Genomic DNA, 21,100 nt, shown 5'->3' on the forward strand with positions numbered 1-21,100 from the left:
ATCAGAGACGCCATAGAGGATTGTTCCCTGATTCATCCTGAGTGACACAGAACTGAACGGATCCCAGATGCTCTGCATTAAACTGCACACAGAAACATGAGCAACACAATGAATGCACAAACACATCCCACACACTGAACTGTCAGCAAACATTCCCATCATGTTACACATCAGCAGCCTCCTGTAACAACACCGACAGAAACATCTTAAAAAAGACGAGGATTTTCAAGTACCAGCCAGGTCGACTGTTCATGTATCTGAAATATTAAATATCAACTTTAAATTAAAGGTGGATTTCAGCTGTTTTAAGGTCCATAGAGTTTGTGGTTGTGAATGGGCGAGACTCACAAAATACAAATTAAAAACAGAATCATCAAAATCTGTGCAGGAGGATCAGAAAGCCTGACTTTAGTACTACTACATTTCCCATAATGCCTCTTACAATAAAAGCAGTTCTTACAACAACAGATTGTAAATGACAAATTGTAGAAGTCGCTGTAACGCCACCTATTGGACGATCATGATGTAGCTTCAGTTCAGCATTTCGGTCGTCGTCGCCAACCTGCTTTTCTTTAAACCAGAAGTGCCCATATTTGGACATAAGAGTGCCCATAAGGATTACATTACAGCCATGACAGACCAGTGGTCCGCTGACTTGAGGAGCCTCAGGACCCATCACCGCCTCCTTAATGAGAAATAACAAAAAATATTTCAGATATTTTAACCACCAAGATTTATTTAGAAACAAGTAGTGCAGCCTGCACCCCGGAGCGCGCAAACCTGACAGAAAAAAATAGATATTTTTTTAAAGAGCTTCAAAGACTTTTTTTTCACACACATTTTCATGACCCACTGCAAATGGCTCTGCGAACCACTTCTGGGTCCTGACCCACAAGTTGAGAACCCCTGAATTAGACTACAAAGCGTAGTCCCTCTCAAGTCGATCCCCAGCTCCTGCAGCCACACGTCTGATGTGTCCTTGGGCAAGACACTTAACCCCAATTTGCTCCCTCTGCTTTGTCTGCGGCGTGTAAATGTAGGTGTGACCTGCGGTGTAAAAGCGCTTTGAGGAGTCAGAAGACTAGAAAAGAATGATACAAGCTCAAGTCCATTTACCATTCCCGCTCGTCAAAGCTTTGCACTGCAAAACATTTTTGGTGTTTTGCTCAGTTAGCGACCATTATTTGAACACTAGTTTTTGCAATGCATTGTGGGATACAATGAGTCGACACTGTAGGGTATGATGATGCTCATTAACTCGGACAGCACTACAAAATGATAAAGCAGCAAAACGTCAAGTATAGAATGAGCAATGTTTTATTTGTGACAAAAAAACAGGTTAAAAAAATAATCTCAACATCTTCACTTTCTGATTTGTAGCAAATTAAATATTTTATTGAGTAATTTGTGTAAAACAGTGCGAGGCTGATTAACATGGTGGTGGTGTTAAAGTCAGTGGACAAAGATTGAGCTTCATGGCTCTGATACACTCAAAACCTTTTTCACATTTCTCTGTTTGCCCTCCATTAATCATTCTTTCATCAACACCTTTTCTAAGTGACTTCATGTTCCTTTAAACCTTCATAAAAAAAGCTGAAGCTCTCCAACAGCTGGGTCATATCTGCCCACTGCAGAGTTTATTCTTACATCCTGCTATAGTAAAAGCAGGGTTGGTCATTTTCTCCAGATACACTTTTTAAGATTTTGGTTGAAATGGTCTTCAGGTCCTGACAGACGATAATAACTCATGTTCTCTGAAACGGGAAACGAAGAAAATCCATCATCTGTAGCAGTTTGTAAGCCTGTAAAAACTTCAACCAATGCGTGCACAAGCAGACACTCAAAGTGCACGTAAGTGAGGGGCGTGGCTTTTGAGGAAGCACAGAGGGAATGTTTTTGAAAATGACCAACCCTGCCTTTAAGGTCCACAAACACATAAAAGACAGACAAATAAACTGTTCTTTAATTAAATGAGCTGCTGTTATTATTGAGTCTGCAGAATAAAGATGTCTCTGTTGTGTTCATGTTAGAAACTCTGTGCTGAGCTGCAGGTGAAACCCCTCCAGGTGTTCTTTCAGTTTCTCCCTCACATCCTCCTTCAGGTTAATGACGGACTGCTCACTGAGCTCTCCGTCAGCGCGCACACCCGCGCTGCTCTCCGTCAGGTTCCCAAAGTCTCCCTTAAGGTCCACCTCTGACACGAGAACAGTTTGTGAAATGTCAGAGCCCCCTGCTTTCTTTAGAACACGCTGTGCTCCGTCCTCAGCCGGGACGGGAACCAGAACCACCGAACCCTCAGCACAGTCCTGGATCCAAAAGAGCTGCTGAGCCACAGTGTCCCCGTCAGAGAGCAGAAACTTCTGCTGAGGGCCTAAAAACTGCTCATGGACGTCAGACACATGTTGCAGAGTTTGAGTTTGCAGCAGGATTGTGGAGTCTGTGTCTGAAGAATTGCTTTCTAAACTCCTCCCCGGGGAATTCACCAACATGTCTATTTGGGGGTTTTTAACCTTTTCAGCTGTGCAATGAAGATCCGTTTCGTCATTTCTGTGCGAGTCCTCATGCTCTGTGGGCTGCCCCTCTTCTCTGCTCTGTGAGACACATCCTGCGTCCTGTCCCTGTCCTCGTCCACAGTAAAAACACTGCCCCCTCTCCTCCTCCTCACACCAGCTGTTTGTGTCCTGAAGAAAACGACCTCCAAACTCCATCTGATCCACTCCTCTGTCCTCAAACACACCGGTATCCTCACCTTTAGCATCGTTCTCAGTTTCCTCCAGGTTACCTCCTCCTCTTCCTCGTCTCCTCTCCTCCCCTGGACCCCTGCGGTCTTTACAAACGTCCCTGGACACCAGCAGGGCCTGTTTCAGCCGTTTATCTCTCAGCCTGAGCATGGTGCTCCTCAGGCGGCTCTCCCTCCGCCGGGCCGCGTGCAGCTGTCGCAGAGTCTTCTCCAGACAGTCGATGGCCTGGTCGTAGCGCCTCCTCCACAGCAGGGGGCAGAGCTGAGCGTAGCTGTGCTCCTTGGACAGGTAGAAGCCCGGAGGAGGGGGCAGGCGTCTCATGTAGCGTGACGGGGAGACGGGCCGAGGCTCCGGTTCTGGTGGAGGAGGGCTGTGTTCGTCCTGTGGGAGCGGCTCCACCTCTGAAGACTCCGGAGGAGGTGCAGGTGTGTCTTCAGGAGTCTCTCCAGGTGCTGCCGCTGAGCTCTCACCTGTGGGTTCATCTGAAGGGAGGCTCTCATCATTCTCCTGGTATGCTAGGTGTGGACTCTTCCTGCAGAACAAAAGAGAAAGTGAAAAGGGATCTCTTGTATTTGTTCTTCCCCCTCATGGTCACGATCGGACACGGAGATGAAAAAACAACAAATGAAAGGACAAACACATTTGTTTTTGGTTTCAGGACAGTGATTGTACTTTGTCTCGCGTTTCCCCTGTAAGATTTGAGTTTAGCAGAGTTTTAAGAGCACTGGCTGTCAGGCTGACATTAAATCACGTTAACTGGCTTCTTTCTAAAGGCACAAGATTGTCCCCCGTTGGCCAGCACTCTGATTGCTCTAGGACCAGCCACGCCTCTGTACTTACGTCATGATGACATAAGACTGGTCAGTTGTTCCGCAGGTTAAAGCCATTTACATGAGTTCTCGCACAGCGGGGGATTTTATATCAGACCGGAAGGGGCTGCATTCAAACATCACCACTTCCCCTGAAGTTCCCTCTGGAAATGTCTGGAACTTTTCAGGAGATGTTCAAAGGTATGTTCGGTATTTCTATGACTGTCAGAACAGGTATCCTGAGAGTCGCACAGAGAGGCTTCTGATCTGGGGATCAGGTGTGTTTACCTGACAGGAGGGTCTTCTCGTTTCTGCAGCCTCCCCGCTCTCTTGGATTTGGTCGTTGTCGAAGAATCAAACACCGTAGGTAAAGCGTCTTCTCTCAGTCTCCTGATCCCACTGAGAAGGAAAATAAAAGGTCTTGCACACTTTAAACACGCTGATATCCAGACATCAGCACCCACAGATTCGTATTAGGAACCTCCAGTTAGTTAAACCGTTGATATGTTCACTCACCTGTATCCGGTCAGCTCAAAGCTCTCCTGGGTGAAATGTTGGGAACAAAAGTAGACAAAGTCACTCTGAGGGTCCCAGGAGTCCGCACGACGGGAGTTTGTGATCCAAAGGTTCCTCCTCGTTGGTCCTTTAGGCAATCTGTTGACACAACGACAAATTATTACAACATGGCGGCTCCAGGCTTTCACACCATCCTGATGCAGTCGGATTAAAACTAAAGCTAGTTACCAGTCACACTTTAGGGCTACAAATGTGTCTTTTTTTATTTATTGTGGTTTCAGATGGGTAAAACGTGAAGAGCAGCAGACAGACTAAAAACCCTGTGAACATCACATATGTTAACTGTATTTTGCAGGCCGATTGAAGACCTCATCACTTAAAATCAGCAGCTCGGTATATCCCATATAAACAATTTGATCTGCCAACTAGTTGATGCAGCGCAGACAACGCAACGATCAATCATTTTAAATATGAAATACAATGACTGACAGAGCGACAGAAATGAACAGCTCTTTGCGGCGTAGGTAAACACGACTCTGACGGGTATAAACTGAGTTTCATGCTCACTTGTGGAAGGTGATTCCTGCATTACGACTCTCACGGTTGTCCCGAGATTTGCAGCCACCAGCTGAGCAGTGTCGGGGCATCTGAGAGAGAGGGAGAGAGAGAGAGAGGGAGAGAGAGAGAGAGGGAGAGTGAGAGAGAGGGAGAGAGAGAGAGAGGGAGAGAGAGAGAGAGGGAGAGTGAGAGAGAGGGAGAGAGAGAGTGAGAGGGAGAGAGAGAGAGAGGGAGAGAGAGAGTGAGAGGGAGAGAGAGAGGGAGAGAGAAAGGAAAGAGGGAGAGAGAAAGTGAGAGGGACAGAGAGGGAGAGGGAGGGAGAGAGAGGGAGAGAGAGGGAGAGAGAGAGGGAGAGTGAGAGAGAGAGTGAGAGGGAGAGAGAGAGGGAGAGAGAAAGGAAAGAGGGAGAGAGAAAGTGAGAGGGACAGAGAGGGAGAGGGAGGGAGAGAGAGGGAGAGAGAGAGAAGAAAGAGGGAGAGAGAGGGAGAGAGACGAGAGAGAGAGGGAGAGAGACAGAGAGAGAGAGAGAGAGAGAGAGAGAGAGGGAGGGAGAGAGTGAGAGAGAGAGGGAAGGAGAGAGAGAGGGAGGGAGAGGGAGAGAGGGAGAGAGAGAGAGAGAGGGGAGAGCGAGAGAGAGGGAGAGAGACGAGAGAGAGAGAGACGAGAGAGATAGAGAGAGAGAGTGAGAGGGAGAGAGAGAGGGTGAGGGAGGGAGAGATAAGGAGAGAGAGAGAGAGAGCAAGAGAGAGAGAGGGAGAGAGATGGAGAGTGAGGGAGAGAGAGAGAGAGAGAGAGCGAGAGAGAGAGTAAGTAAGTAAAACATCATACAGCTTCTCATTATCTTGACATCAAACCTTTCCCTGTTTGTTACGTTCAAATCTCCTGATGTTTGTGTTTGACCTCTAGAGGGCGCTGTTTCTTTGTTAAGTTGCTGCTGACTTTATCAATAAAGTTTGAACGGTGAAGAGAAAAACGTTCACATATCTCTGAGTCATGAAAGTAAACACTGAGCAGCGCAGAAGATATTCAAAAAGGACAATAACATAACACACTCCTCCGGTGATCAGCTGTTCCTGCAGACAGATGTTTGTTTACATCCCAAAATAACAGTTTAGTCGACTAACCTGATTTAAAAACCACCGTCAGTTCATCTTATTACATTAATTAGTTTGCGACCTTTCAGTGAAACAGTGAACACGTTGTCGACATGCAGCAGCTGACTTATCTTTCAACTTTGGCACTTTGATCATTTAGGTCATAAAGCATGCTAACCGGAAGCTACCGTGGAGCTAACCCATTAAGGACATGGGTTAATAATAATCCACTCTTTCGGTTAAATTATAAACTCATTACAACAACACAAGACTCAGTGGTGATAAATAGAAACATAAATATCAAAATATTACCACTATGCCGCAGGTTTCGACCTCACGAAGATGGCTGACCTTTTCTTCACCCACCTTCTTCCTCCTTCTTGTTCTTCTTCTTCGTTGTTTTTTCCCTCTTCCGTCTAAAAAGCCAATAGGCGCCACACCGCCTCCAGGTGGACGACAGTGAGAAACACAAGCTCAGGTTTCTTTTGCTTTTACTTAGATTTAATTCTTCGTAAATAAAACGTTATTTTAAACATGCAGCTTTATAGAAAACTTAACATTTAGTTCAAATAAAAATCAACTTAAAGACATTTAAATGTGATATCTGTAGGAGATATTAAATCCGCTTTTATTCTTTATTTTTTGATTTCCTTTGTAAACACCAGGGGGCAATAAGCACTAATCAGTTGGCTAATAGGAATCACCAGTGTTGAAAAATGAAGCCGATGATGAAGTGCAAAATCCTGCAGTTCCTCGAGTGTCCACTAGAGGCTGGCTGCTGAAGCACGATGAGTCACATTGTTTTTACAACAGAGATGAACATGTTTACAGCCTTGTTAAAAAAACCAAATAGGTCTGATTAGCTCATATCTCGATCGGCACACACTGTATTTTTTGATGACTCATCTGTTTTGATTTGATGAAGGATAAGAGTTATTCAATTCAATTCAATTCAATTTTATTTGTATAGCGTCAACTCATAACAAGTGTTATCTCAAGACACTTTACAAAAAGCAGGTAAAAGACCTTACTCATTGCTATATTACAAAAAGCAGGTAAAAGACCTTACTCATTGGTATATTACAAAGATCCAGCCTATCCATCATGAGCACTTTAGCAAAGCAGCAAAAGTTACAGTGGTAAGAAAAAACTGCCTTAATAAAAGGCAGAAATCTTCAGGCCGGATCCCCGGCTCATGACGAAACAGCCTTCACAGGCCTAGACTGTGCCGGGCTTGGAAAGGGATAGGGGGAGAGATGGGATAAGATGCAGGAAGAGGGATAGACTATAAGATTTATCAAAAAGGAAAGTTTATTCTTAAAAATACAGAGTGTGTCTGCCTCCCTGACCCCGGCTGGAAGGCGGTTCCAAAGGAGAGGAGCCTGATAACTGAAGGCTTTACCCCCCATAGTACACTTAGAGACTGTAGGTACCACCAGCAGGCCTGCACTCCAGGACTGCAACGCTCTCGAGGGACAGTACGGCACTAGTAGCTCCTTAAGATAAGATGGTGCCTGGCCATTTAGAGCTTTGTAAGTGAGAAGAAGGATTTTAAATTCTATTCTAGACTGTATAGGGATATATGTAGCTGACCTGGCGCGGTGTAACGGTTTGTCAGGAGGCTTAAAACCCGCCTCAGCTCCAGCTCTCAGCCTGTCGTTAGGTTGACTGAAAGTTAGGGTGAGACAAATTATGAATAAAAATAAATTAATCTGCAGGTGACGGCATTAGACCGTAAGTGGAAATTTAACCTTAAGTTTTGCAAAATCTTAGTTTTATTAATGTTCTTTAATTTGATGAAACTGGTTGAAGAGGAAGACAATATGTAATATTTAAGTAACAGCAGCCATGATCTTTGTGTAAAATGGTCAAATGAAAGCAATTGGCAAAGAATAAAAGGCCTTCTGAGCTGTCCGTCAAAAATAGTTACGGATGTGTGGAGAAATAGCACCTGTTAAATAACCTGATAACAATCAAACCAGGTGGGAAGTAGCCTGATACAATCACTTAAACTCTCATACAGCCTGTAGAACACATTATTGCAGTAAAGTCAACATTTGTTAAAAAAAACAAAGCACAGACGCATGAAGTGAAGCAGTTCTTCCTTCCTTTATTAACACGAGTACAGAACAAGAAGTGACACAATAACAGGAGCTAGAATTAAACTGACTGATAAATAAGCACGTTTATGAGACATGTTGACAAAGTGCGACGAACAAACAGGACTGAGGGACCATACGGGAGACAGTATAAAGGTTTTTTTTAGGGGGCGGGGGTTGAGAACTAGGGGACTGAGAAAAACATGGCGCAGAGATGATCTTCATCAGTCTTCCTGACCGGACGAGGAGCTTCTGGACGGTTAGCTGAAAACACGAGGAAACATGTTAACGTGACTCAGCAAAGCAAGCACAACAGCAGGTCTGTGGAGGACCAATCACCGCCTGACGCCCAGCCCCCACCATCCGACTGTGTTGTCCCCACAACCACCAACCACCTCAGTCATGCACGGCCTGCTCTGACCTCCACCTCAGCGGAGAGGAAGTGTGAACAACAGGAACGAGAAGAATACAAAGGAGAAATCCTTCCTGCATATTATCCCATGTGCTCTTTTGTAAAGCGCCTCATGATAACACTTTTCATGAATTGGCTCTTTACAAATAAGGATTGATTGATTGAGGATGTAATGAACGGAGTTGAAATAGAACCAGATCAAAATGCATCCAGTATACTAGTTCTTGTTTTGTCACTAACATTTGTGGAAGAGGGAAACGCATCAGACTCCAGTGACAAAATCTGTCATTTCACCTGACTGGTAAATGTTGCCACACGCTCAGAATAACAATCAGAGCCCGTCAGTGACAAAAACAAGAACTTTCAGCGGACACACTTTAATCTATTAAAGGAGCAATGTGTAACTCTGATGTTTAAAATGGGCACTGCAGTCCAAATTCAAACATTGTAGAGAGCCGTCTCCCTCCTCTCTAGAGTCGATGCTCACGCAGGCTGCCATGTGGTGGACACTGAAGCTTCAGTGTTTATCCAGCTCTGCATCGTTCTAACCTCTCTCCATTGTTCAAAAATCCTCTCCATTATTTATCCAAACAAACATGCTGAACACCATCAGTCAGACAGAATATCACACACACTAGCCTGCGTCTCAAACACACGAGTACTCACATGGACGTCATGTCGTTGAGTGCGTGGTCCAGCTCCTCACTGATGGCTTTGTACTTCAGTTTCTGTGCGTACAGCTCATCTGATCGCACACACGGACACAGACGAGATACAGACGGTGAAATAAATGTTGTGGAAAAGAACCCTCCACCACAGCCTCAGCCCACCCTGCTGTGTCGCCATAACAACACCTTGATTGCGCAACTGAAACATTAAAAAGCTTTAAAGTAAGGTCGTCAGGGGTGCTGTTGGTTGAGAGGGTAGGGCGTGTGCTTCATATACGCAGGCTGTAGTCCTCAAAGTGGGCGGCCCAGGTTCAAATCCGACCTGTGGCTCCTTTCCCACATGTCATTCTCCACTTTCTCTCTCTCTCTCTCTCTATCTCTGTCCCTAATTCCCGACTCTACCCACTGTCCTGTCTCCAAATAAAGGCACAAAAAGCCTGAAAATATATCTTTTGAATTTTATATCAAAAGAGGTCTAGATTAAAAACATAAAATGAAAATATAACACAAAATGAAAAGTTAAATTCAGGATCTGAAAAGCAAGTGAGCAAACTTTAAGGACCCCCTCACAACTTTTTTCACGTGTCCCCCTAACATCTGGACAGTCATTGAATTAAAATCATGTTTAAAGAATGCACTTGAGAATATTTGAAAGCGTTTTCAAATATGGCCATATACCTTCCAGATCATCGATTGTCTTCTCCAACTTGGCCACGGATCTCTCTGCAAACTCAGCTCGAGTCTCAGCCTGAGACGACAAACACAAAGTCATGAAACAATGAACATATTCACGCTGTGTGGACCTGTTACTGAGTCGACACAGCTCTCAGAAATCTAAAAACAAAGTGAGGTTTTATTCTTTGTTCCACGTAGAGCTCACCTCTTTGAGTTTGTCTGTGAGGATCTTGATCTCCTCCTCATACTTGTCTTCTTTTTGGGAGTACTGTGGACAGAAAAATACTTTGTTGATCTGATGCAGATCTATGTGAGAACAATTCAACATGAAACCCAGATAACATTTACGTACACAAAAGGTAAGGTTCAGATATATGATGGTCATGAATGAAGCTAAAATGTTTTGTTTTTGATTTAAAGGTCACATATTATACAAAATACACTTCACCATGTTCCTCTAAAACGAATGTGTCTCTAGTCTGTGTTAAAAAAGTCCATCCTCTCCATCTTTTCCCTGCTCCACTTTTCAGAAGATGTGTGCTCAAACAGGCCGTTTGGAGATTTTCCCTTCATGACATCACAAAGGGCAGTAACCCCTCCCCCAGGTGGGTGACACTCCCACAGCTAGGTGTTTGTTCTGCCCTCTGAGGCTGCCTTCTCACCGTAAACAATAGGGCATGGAGCGAGAAAAGCCCAAACTGCCCGAGCCCTATTTTTTTGTAAAGTTTCATTGGAAAAATCTCCAGCAAATCAGTCAATAGCCACTGATACTGAATTAGAAACCTGAGCTCTTCATGTGACTCAGATCTTCCATGTTAGGACCACAGATGGTGCTTCACCTTGTATAAGATCCTAAAAGCCCCACTCCCTGATCTGTGTAAAAATACATTCACACCAGAGTCATAAATCTAGAGAGGATCCCCTCAGCTGTGGAGCTCCCTGGACTAATCTGCAGCAGCTCAATGAGAATCGTTTAAACTTGAGTCACAGCTCATCCTGGAGTCTCTCTGACTGACGCTCAAACATCCCACCTCTCTGTCTGGGTCACTGTGTGCCCTCAGCACAGCCTAACAGGTGCATGGTGTGTTTCTACTCGACTTTATTTGACTTTAAACAAGTCGCAGAGTAATAAAACCCTGCAGGTCAGTATTGTGTGTGTACCTTCTCAGCCTGAGCCTCCAGAGACTTCAGGTTGTTGGTGACGTTCTTCAGCTCCTCCTCCAGCTCCGCACATTTACTGTTTGATTCCAAAGAGAGAGGAAAGGTAACAGGAGGGTTGGACGCCAGGTTAAAGCGTAGAAATATTCCCATTTCATGTAAAAGTCCTGATGTAAAAATATGGCTTTAAAGTTCAGGTGTGATGTAGATACTCACGACTCGGCCAGCTCCGCCCTCTCCTCTGTGCGCTCCAACTCTCCTTCTACGATCACCAGCTTACGAGCCACCTGCACGAGTATAATTTACGTGTATCAGGTGATATCCGGCCTCTTATATGACAGACTTCATGCCTGTTTTAAAGTAAATTCTCTGCAGCAGTGCGGAGTTTGTAAAAACAAAAAAAAGGATCTGACCTCCTCATACTTGCGGTCGGCCTCCTCTGCGATGTGTTTGGCTTCTTTCAGCTGAATCTCCTGAAGCTCCATCTTCTCCTCGTCTTTTTGAGCACGATTCTCAATTACCTTCATCCCTCTGCACACACACACACACACACACACACACACACACACACACACACACACACACACACACACACACACACACACACACACACACACACACACAGTCAAAGTATGTATATTCAACTTAGAGAAGTTCAAGTATATAAAAAACCTGCTCACTGATCTATCTTTAAATAAGGAATGTCTCAAACTTAACCTCCACATTCTCTATAAAGAATATGTAAATGAGAAGCTTTACGAAGCAGCAGCAGATTGAGAGAGAAGCACTTTGTTCCAACGACAAATTTAAAATATTGATATTCCAGATTTATGCTTCCCCATCTTTTTATAGAGCCGGTTCCTCTTGGAGGCGAGAGCTGATGGAGAGTTCTGCCTCAGCTGGTGCACGACCTTAAATTGTTAGTGGTGCGTAAACTCCATCCTAAATAAGTTTTATGATTAGTTTCTCTCTGAGTCTGGTCCTTATGTATGATCAAACTAGGCGATGAACTTAGACATAGCTGGTGCAGGACTCTATGACATCACTGACGGGTGCATCCGTCAGGTGTAACAGAGGACATTTCTGACATGACACACGTCTGATGCTTTGAACCATAGAGAGCAGTAAAACTGTGATTTTCAGTAAAGTTATTGTACTGTACTGTTCTGTACACCTGTGTGAGCCTTCCCTCAGGTCATTCTCTATATTTTCACCTCTCACTCTCATCTGCAGCTTTCTCCGCCTCCTCCAGTTTCTGCAGAGCCGTCGCCAGTCTCTCCTGAGCTCGGTCCAACTCCTCCTCCACCAGCTGGATGCGTCTGTTCAGAGACGCCACCTCGGCTTCAGCCTGAGGACACAGAGACATTGTGATATACTACAGGCTGTATAGAACATGGACGTTGTTTCAGTGAAGTCATCCATTGGTTACTGAGGGGGAATTCTGAAGCCCAATGATGGTGGTGGCAATATGGGAAACCTAACTTTCGGCCCTAAACAAAAGGCCTTGCTGAACAGGCCAGAGTGGAAACTCTTGACTTTTTGTCTATCTCTGTTTGTGTTAAACTCTGTTTTCTGTGTATGAATGTTCTTTGGTGGGACTGTCTGTTTAGACAGTAATGGTGCCGTGGAAAAGAATTTCCCCTTGGGGACAAAAAAGTCTTAAGTCTAAGTCTTCTTCTACATGCTTTCCTTGTTATTGTCAATATGTTGAACTACACATGAACGCAAAAATTCTCATTATAGTGTCGGTCTCTGTGCACTGCTGTGAGGTGCATGTGTGAACAACCAACACAGGAAGATTTCAGAGGCAGCTGGCCTCAAATTTTCTACACATTTTCACGAGTGCATGTGTGAAAACAGCTACTGAATTTTTTTTAGGGGGTATAGTGATTCAGGATTCATTCAGTCCTGGAGAATAAAACGAGGCAATGAAATACTGATGGGAACGTGTTTAACTGATGTTCAAAAGGAGAAAAAGTCGTTGATGTGGTTTTTATAAGCCCACAACATCAGTTTCATTGAATAATTCTCTAAAAAACTAAATTTTCTGGTGTCCTTTACCATAATCTTATCTAAAGCTTGACCAACACTGGTTTAGTCACAGAACCAACAATTTCTTAAGTGTTATTTTCTTTTATCTGTTTTTTGATGATGTTATGTAGAAGTTTGAAAGTATTCATGAACAATAAAAGGGATAATGATTCCGTCTTTTCATCATAACACCTCAGCAGAGTGACTGATTGAGGTATTCTGGATACAGTGACCCGAGGGATCTAACGATGCTCCTAAAATGGACCCATTGTTAATCCCACAGTGGAGTCTGAGCGGCTGACATCATGGTTAAAGAGGGCTCTGAATCCCCTCCGACAGCTGTGAGGGTCCACGCCGGGCATGTGGAGAATGGAATGACGAGGGAATCAGTCTGGATTGTTTTACACGGCAGCATCACGGCTTTTATCTGAGCCTCAGGTCACAGCGAAACACCGTGAGTCAGATCGAGAGAGTGACAGCCAGTGTCGGCTTCTGCCTGGATACAAGTTATTAAAAAACTAATATTTCATCTCCCAAAGAGGCTAATCCAGCTCAACATTTACCTTATAAACCTGGACTGATCGTGTTACAGTGATTTTTAACTTTTATGCTGCTGTCTTGAGATCTTGTATCTCACTGAGATCATAGGTTAAAATAAAGAATGAAGGATTTCCTCACATCAGCAGCCTTCTTGTCGGCCACCTCCAGCTTCTCCTGAGCGTCCTTCAGAGCCTCAGAGTATTTATCGAGCTCGTCCTCCGTCCCCTTCAGCTTCTTCTGCATCTGCAGGAGTTCATCTTCATGCTGAGGGAGGAGATCACACACACGTTAGCACATCAGCTAAAACTGGACAAATCAGAGATATAGTAACATCCATATATTCTACATACATGCTTTCATCACTGCTCCTGTTCAAATTAGCTCTAAAGAAATCAGCCTTTGATCACTTCTGTTTACAGGCAAAGAATGGAGACAAAACACAGAACAGAAACCCACTCTTCATTTTAAACATATGTATTTTTGTTCATCTTAGACGGCAAATTTAAAACCTTTCCAATGAAACTTCCTGCTGTTTGTCAACAGACAAGGCCACATTTAACAACTGCTTGCCTGAGGCCCCTTAGGCTGACAAACCACATGCAGCAGTGGCTCAAAAATTTGCCAATTTTGCAATGACAGTAGGAAACCTCCGTAAAGGGGGTCCCATCTGACAGCCCTCCCTCTCGTTGCCCTGCTAGGCGTGGCATGCATTTTTGCACTGAAAACAAAAGTTTGTCAATGAAAGTCACGGCGGGAAAATAAAGAGGAATTATCTAAAAAGAAAAAGAGAAAAAGGAAGATGAGTAAATGTCAGGAAGCTGGCAGACAAAATGGTGATGGATGTTGGTTGGAGGGCCCCCAATGAATCTTTGCCTGGGGCCCCAACAGATTCTAGAATCACCCATAACTTGAAGAAAAAAACTGTCTGACTCTTTCGAAAACAGAACTGCAAACTTTTTATAGTCTTTTATAGCTAAGTGTGCATCATACGTTTACACCATTATTTTGAGGACTCTGAGAGAAACAAAACAGCAACAGTTGCGCCTTCGGTGGTGTAGAGGTTGGTGTGCGCCCCATTGGTGTTTGTCCTCTGGGTGGGCGGCCCAGGTTCGAGTTCGACCTGTGGCTTCTTTCCTGCATGTCATTCCAGATTGGAAGTTCCTTTATCATGGCTGAGTGGGAGTAATGAAAATCCCCCCCAATGATGCATTTCTTCACTGCGTCTCCAGTGAGATGGTCTCTAGTGTCATGACGTGTTTAGCATCCTCCTCTTCAATGTGTATCTGGTATTTTATCTGCAGATGGTCCAACAGTAGGGAGGTTCTTCAGGCCAAACGATGAGACATGATGTTATTGACATGGCGTCCCCAGCAGAGGTTTGAGTGGTACCAGAGGTGAATGATGAGGACCTGGACAGGCTGTTTGAGGACACTCATAAACCTTTCATAAAGGGGGGTCAGCTCAGTCATGGATTCTCGGTTCTTTTGGACCACATTGGCCGCTCGTAATTCCTCTTTCGATGTCAATCTTTGGTGGCCTTGCTCCTGAGTTTCCTCAGAGTTTTTCACCATCATCATGACTTTTTCTGCTGGTAGAAATATCAGGGGTTTGTCCGGTCCAATCCAGCTTGTGGCTTTTATATTCCTGTTCAGCCATTTTTCAGTGAAGAAAAGCAAACAGTGTTCCATGCAGGAATGATGGACGTTCATGAAGGTGACAGTGCATCCATAATGTTAGTGAGGGACCCAGCGGACAATATATGTATGTTTTCAGATTTCACATTTTACGTTTTTTTGTCCTTTATATGACGGGACAGTGGATAGAGCAGGAAGCCAGGAAGGGAGGGAGAGAGAGTGGGGAATAAAGGAGCCGCAGGTCAGAGACTCTAACCCGTACTGCTCGCTTGGAGGACTACAGCCTCCGTACATGTAGTGCAACCTAACCGCTAGGCCATCGGTTCCACTTTAAAATATGTTTTTTTCCCTCTCTTAATATACGTCTATCCTTTATGTGTCAAAAGTGGACTCACAAAAATCTATGGAAAGATTTAGAGCAACATAACAAAGAAGAGATCGGAATCTGGATGTAAAAACGCAATCTGTTTAAATCAAAGTGACCGATTTGTTCAAAGAAATAAAAATACCAGATCAGGTAATCTAACTTTTTTGAATGGATGAAGTCTTTAGCTTGTGTTGTTTAAACTTTTGAGTAGGATAATTTAATTTTGATATAAACCACCAACAGGGAACGACGTGCACAGCCAACCTCGACCTCAGATGCCGATGGAAACATAAACCGTGCTACACTGAAACTTACTTTGCTGTCACTTTATTGTGAGCGAACAACGCGTTTCGCCTGCTGCATGCTGGGCGAACCTGAGGAAGCTGCGGACGAAACGCGTTGTTCACTACAGTTAGGGCCACAGTTTATTTATATTCTCTTTTCTTTTCACAGGATAAGACTTTTAGATCTTAATTGTTGTTGTCTGTGACATCACTGTGACCTCACTGTGACGTCACTGTGTTGTTATTTATATCTTCTATGGTAAGCTGCTCCAAACCAGTTGCCCTCAGAGGGATTTGATAAAGGTATTTTGAATTTGAACCCGAGTAGAGGGCTGGACTCTGACAGGCTATCAGGGAAAATGTGAGAAAACTCATAAGTAGGTCAAATAAAAGGTTTATCATATAGACATGTTTCCAGATATTTTCTTTAAGGGTTGAATCCCTTAAAATAAAAAAAGTAGAAACAGAACACATTAGAGTTTACAAAAAGGAATTTTGTCCTCGTAGGCGCTGATGGCCTTACAATGGAGGGGGCCCGCGTTTGAGCCCGACCTGCGGCTCTTTCATTCCCCACTTTCTCTGCATAGCCTAAAAGAAGGCACGAAAGCCCCAAAATAAATCTTTAAGATATATTTCACCTAATAGCATCAATACCTAAAAGTGAATGTCTCATTTAAAACTGCGGCGAGGATCTTTCAGTTTGTGGTGATTTTGGTGCCCCCCTGTGGACAAAGTGTGTAGTGTGAAGTCTCCATTAAAGCTCATAATCTTTGATATGTAACTGTATGAGGTTAAATCCAGTACAAAATTAAAAAAAACAGGAAGTTAAGAATTATTTAACCTTTAACCATCAGGTCTTCACGTAGCAGCCAGGTCCAGGTCTCAGTTTCAGACCTCTGCTGATAGTCAGATCCGTAATGTGAAAGGACCATGCATCCTTCAATACTTCCTCTAGACACTAACTCAGATCATATCAGATATTTATGTTTCTGCACACAGAGGATGTCCTGACTCACTCTATCAGATGAAACCAGTTTCTTTTGGATCTGGACCCCTGTGTCCTCCACCCACCTGTTTGCTCCTATCCTCGGCCGCCTTCTTGTCGGCCTCCGCCTGCTCCGCCTGGTCCAGAGCGTTCTCCTTGTCCAGCTTCAGCATCAGCATCTTCTTCTTGATGGCCTCCATCTTGGCTGAGGGTTAACGGGGCTACTGCAGCCACACACGAAGAGAGCAGAGAAGAAGAAGAAGAAGAAGAACGGGTGCTGGACGGCTGACCTGAGAGCCTGACAGACGGGTGGAGACTGTGAACCGGGGAGGGAGGACATTTATACGACAGAGGAGGAGGAGGGGGAGGAGACACCCCCACTTCTGAGTCCCTCATCACCCCACCCTCCCACCCTCCTTCAGCCTCACTGTCACCACATCATGGAAAGTGAATCTGTGTATTTAAATGTTTGTGTGGATGTTTTCTTTGTTAGGGACACAAATACTTCAGAACATCTGGATTCAAAAAACTGCCGTCGTCTAGATGCTTCAGAGATTTTGGTTTTAAATCGAAATAAACAACTTTGGAAAGAGTTTCCTGCTCCTGATTCAAATACTTTATCTAATATTGAAGTAAAGGATGCTGTAAGAAAACATGTTGAACACACACTTCTCAGATTATAGACTCCACAAAGTTCTGGTATGACTAAATAAATATCTCTATAAATTAGAAGTCTGTTGTTTTTTGGGTGATGTAAATTGATCCTGTTGTTGTTTTTTAAAAGTATTTTCTCAGATCTCACAGAAGCTCTCAGTTCGCCTTTAAAAGACTCTTTAAAAAGTCGTTTGTGTTTGTTTGATTTCTCTTATTGTCGTGTCCGGCGTGCAGAGAAACAACAGCTGCTGCTGCCCGTAATGGAGCCGAGCACTAAAACAATCTCTCATCCATCCGACACCGTCACAGTTTACAGAGGAAGATGTGATGTGAGATGGTGGCAGCGGATCTGTTGATGCCTGTTAATAGGAGTGAGAAATCACATGTAGCCTATCACGTATGGCATTTCAAAAAGTACAGAAGAGGGGCAGGGCTCGAGAGATAAAGAATGAGTGGAGGAAGATTTTGCATTCTTTATGCACTTCAAGAAAAAAGATGAAGCGTTGAGATTAACGTCTAAATGTAAAAAAAAGTTGACATTTTTGTAAATACAATTTAAATAAAACTTCCAGAATAGAGTTGTAATTTCACAAAAAATGTGTTTCAACTGATCTCAGGTCATTTAGGGTGCATTCACACCTGAGCCATTTGGTCCATTTGAAACGACCTCTAGTGACCTTTGTCTTATTGTTCGTTGGGTTTGGTTTCATTCGAACAAGACGATCTTTGGAGTGATTTTAGAGGTAAAAAATAAACAGTGAGCTCATCTCTACATTTTACGCACTGAGATGATTTCAGTGTTTGGATCGTTTTATTCGAACAGAAGTGAAGATGACGTCGAGGCATTCAAGTGATGTGAACAAGCTGAGTGACAGGATGTGATGTCAGGACTCTGGCTCTCTGTCGATGGGGGGTAATGTGTCAAGAGACATAAACATGTAAACACTGAACGCTGATGTGTCATCACAGTGATGTAATGATGTCATCGCGTCTGCAGTGTATCCCCAACTAAATAATCAGAGATTATCAACCCCCCTTTTAAAGATGTTTATGATGGGTTCTGATACTGGATGTGTGACTGAACGGACAAACTCACTTCTATACCCATAAAAAAGAGAAAAGTGTTTTTTGTCCAAAGCTCTGAAACGCCCTGCCTCTTCGTGTCCAGCCTGGATTTTTTTTTAAAGTCAAACCACTAAACATTTGGCCTTTGAATCACATCCAGTATATAAGCAAATACAAAGACAACAGCAATCAGTTAAAACACTTTGGAAATCAGAAACAATGCGGCTAAAATTCAAAATAATAAACTCTGCAAGAGAGGGAAGAACTCCACTCTTTCGAGCTTGCTGGAGTGTGTTCAGGAGTTTTGGGGCAGCAAACGAAAATGCAGGTTTACCGATTTCAGATAAAACTCGAGGGACTTAAATAAGTCAAGATCCTGAGAAAACAATGGATATGTTCATGTTGCCACGAGGAACCTGTATGGATGCTTCGCTGCTTCAGGTTCAGGTTATTTCATTTAAAAGCAGTGGAAGATTTGTTTGCAGCCGGCAAGATCGACATCCATCTTGAAACACAGAATACAAAACAGATGTCACAAGGAACAACACATTACTGAGGAGAAAATGGAAGAAGAGGAGGAGGAAAAAGAGGAGGAGTAGGAGGAGGAAGACGAGGAGGATTCTGCTCAAAATTACTCCGAGATCCAGTTGTGATTTATTGTATGGTATCCTACTTTTCTTGTTCTTGTTAATTATTGTGAGTATTCCTCAGGTAACCCGTGTTGTATATTTAACAGGCTGAAGAATCCGTCTTCACTTTCTCACTCTGACAGAAAGGACACGCCTCGAATGGATGAGATGCCTCAAGTTCAGAGGAGAAAAAGCTTTAGCAGAGAAACATATGCTTTCGTTTTTTTGTCAAATCCTGCTAATTCCCCTCCGCCCCAAACGCTGAGTAGAGTCAGCGTGAGGACGTGTTTTATGTTGAAAGAGCATTTCAGAGCGCTGGTGTGATATAAGCTGAGAGAACAAAGACAATAGAAAATGAACAGCAGGGAGGAATGCATGAGGCTGAAACTCAACTCCATCACCTGGCCTGTAACGTCTATAACTGTCCCCCTCTCCTGAGGATACACGGGGTACACAGACGAGTGTGTGTGTGTGTGTGTGTGTGTGTGTGTGTGTGTGTGTGTGTGTGTGTGTGTGTGTGTGTGTGTGTGTTTGTTGAGGAGAGTTGGGGGGGGGTATGTCAGATATTCCCCTCTCCGGGCCCCTGCGGTTATTAATAAACATCTTTTGGCTGACATTGTCTCAGGGATTAGAATTAGAGACTGCAGTGTCTGCAGCTGTGCGCGCACACACACACACACACACACACACACACACACACACACACACACACACATTTGCAGAGACAAAGGTACATCATTCCTGCTTAAGTGTCACCCTCTGTGATGAAGTTTACAATGCGATGAACACCGGGACAATGTGGAAAGAACTTCAAACCATCGATAAACTGCTGCGTTTCTTATCAGTTACCCCTCTTCATTGTGTGTGTGTGTGTGTGTGTGTGTGCCTGTGTGTGTGTGTGTGTGTGTGTGTGTGTGTGTGTGTGTGTGTGTGTGTGTGTGTGCGTGTGCGTGACCTTTTCTATTACAGGATCTGGGGGGATCTTGTTGGCTGACTGGTGGGCCTGATGGGACTCTTATTCTACTGTATATGGTGTCAGGGCTCCAGGCTGGTATTAAGGGGAGCGGGCTATATATAATATTAGGGGTTGTTTAGAATTCATTGTTAGGAGGTTAAACCTGAGCTGCTTCATCTTTACAGAAATGGTTATTTTGAACATTTAAACTTTTTTAGATGTTACTCTAATGCTTGGAGAAATTTTACTTTGAACTAACATGACATGAAACATTAATTATTCATTATTAATCCAGTGTTCTTGTGTTAAATGTTTATTTAACTGTCTTACATATTTCAATAAACATTATCTGAGAAACATCTGAATGACTGTGTTTTCTTTTCCTGTAAAACGTTTGAAATGTCTGATGACTTATCCTGCCCTCAGGGGGCGTTTACTTATGTTGTCTAGTTATTGGATTGTGCAGATAGATTGACAGCCCATGTAACCAATCAGAGAGCTGGAACAGGCAGCTAGGCTGTGTTGATGTTAATGTTTGATGCCTGAGTGATGTCACCCGTCTGTTCCTACAGGGGGCTTTAGAGGCTCATCGATGGCGGTCTCCGTGCTGGAAATGCTGTCTCAGCCTAACTTTCAGTCAACCTAATGACAGGCTGAGAGCTGGAGCTGAGGCGGGTTTTAAGCCTCCTGACAAACCGTTACTCCCGCCCACAATCAGGTCAGCTACACGCCTTATTGTGGATAACACGTATTGTTCATATATCAAAATTGATGACAAATTCACCCAATCGTGTGTGTGCCAATCGAGACATGAGCTAATCAGACCTGTTGTTTTTTTTTTAAATCAGGCTGTAGACATGTTAATGTATGTTGTAAAAACAGACATTTTTGAATGGTTGTGTATGTGAGTTCCTGTGTTCCTGCAGCCAGCCTCTAGTGGACACTCGACAAACTGCACGATTTTGCACACCCAAGTGTGATACAACATATTGATGGATTTTTTCATCCTGTCATTATGACAAAGCTTTATTAGTCCTAAGTAACAAAACACATGTTACATATATTTCCACGATCACTTGTCTCTTGTAAGAGTTGAAGGTAAGCTCTCGCTCTCTCTTGTCCAGAAGGATGACGCCCTGCATTATGAAGAGCGGGCGCATTTGTTCGTCTTTCCAGAAGAGCAGCATTCTAGTCTTCTCTGCATGTTCTCAGACCACCTGTGAGTC

General features: G+C 43.7%; 2 protein-coding genes across 4 annotated transcripts; both read right to left on the reverse strand.

Annotated features, from left to right (window-relative positions):
* Positions 1-1,299: 1,299 nt before the first annotated feature.
* On the reverse strand, positions 1,300-6,104 carry thap7 (THAP domain containing 7). Of its 2 annotated transcripts, none has more exons than XM_020627085.3 (5): positions 6,031-6,104; positions 4,634-4,713; positions 4,067-4,204; positions 3,839-3,949; positions 1,300-3,273 (listed from the first exon to the last, which is right to left on the reverse strand). In XM_020627085.3, the coding sequence occupies exons 2-5, from the start codon at positions 4,711-4,713 to the stop codon at positions 2,022-2,024; spliced, it is 1,581 nt and encodes a 526-aa protein (XP_020482741.2). In that variant the 5' UTR covers positions 6,031-6,104; the 3' UTR covers positions 1,300-2,021. The 2 variants fall into 2 exon arrangements, with proteins under 2 accessions (XP_020482741.2, XP_020482742.2); XM_020627086.3 differs by lacking the exon at positions 6,031-6,104 and adding an exon at positions 5,749-5,996.
* A 1,704-nt stretch (positions 6,105-7,808) lies between these two features.
* Positions 7,809-16,892, reverse strand: LOC109998937 (tropomyosin alpha-3 chain). 2 transcript variants are annotated; one of them, XM_065948322.1, is made up of 10 exons: positions 16,658-16,892; positions 13,440-13,565; positions 11,945-12,078; positions 11,144-11,261; positions 10,947-11,017; positions 10,734-10,809; positions 9,778-9,840; positions 9,576-9,645; positions 8,896-8,974; positions 7,809-8,081 (listed from the first exon to the last, which is right to left on the reverse strand). In XM_065948322.1, exons 1-10 carry the CDS (start codon positions 16,769-16,771, stop codon positions 8,078-8,080), a joined length of 855 nt encoding a protein of 284 aa, XP_065804394.1. In that variant the 5' UTR covers positions 16,772-16,892; the 3' UTR covers positions 7,809-8,077. The 2 variants fall into 2 exon arrangements, with proteins under 2 accessions (XP_065804394.1, XP_065804395.1); XM_065948323.1 differs by lacking the exon at positions 7,809-8,081 and having other exon boundaries at positions 8,892-8,974.
* Positions 16,893-21,100: the final 4,208 nt, after the last annotated feature.

The sequence above is a fragment of the Labrus bergylta genome, chromosome 19 (assembly GCF_963930695.1).
Source record: "Labrus bergylta chromosome 19, fLabBer1.1, whole genome shotgun sequence".
In the NCBI taxonomy this organism is placed as follows: Eukaryota; Metazoa; Chordata; class Actinopteri; order Labriformes; family Labridae; genus Labrus; species Labrus bergylta.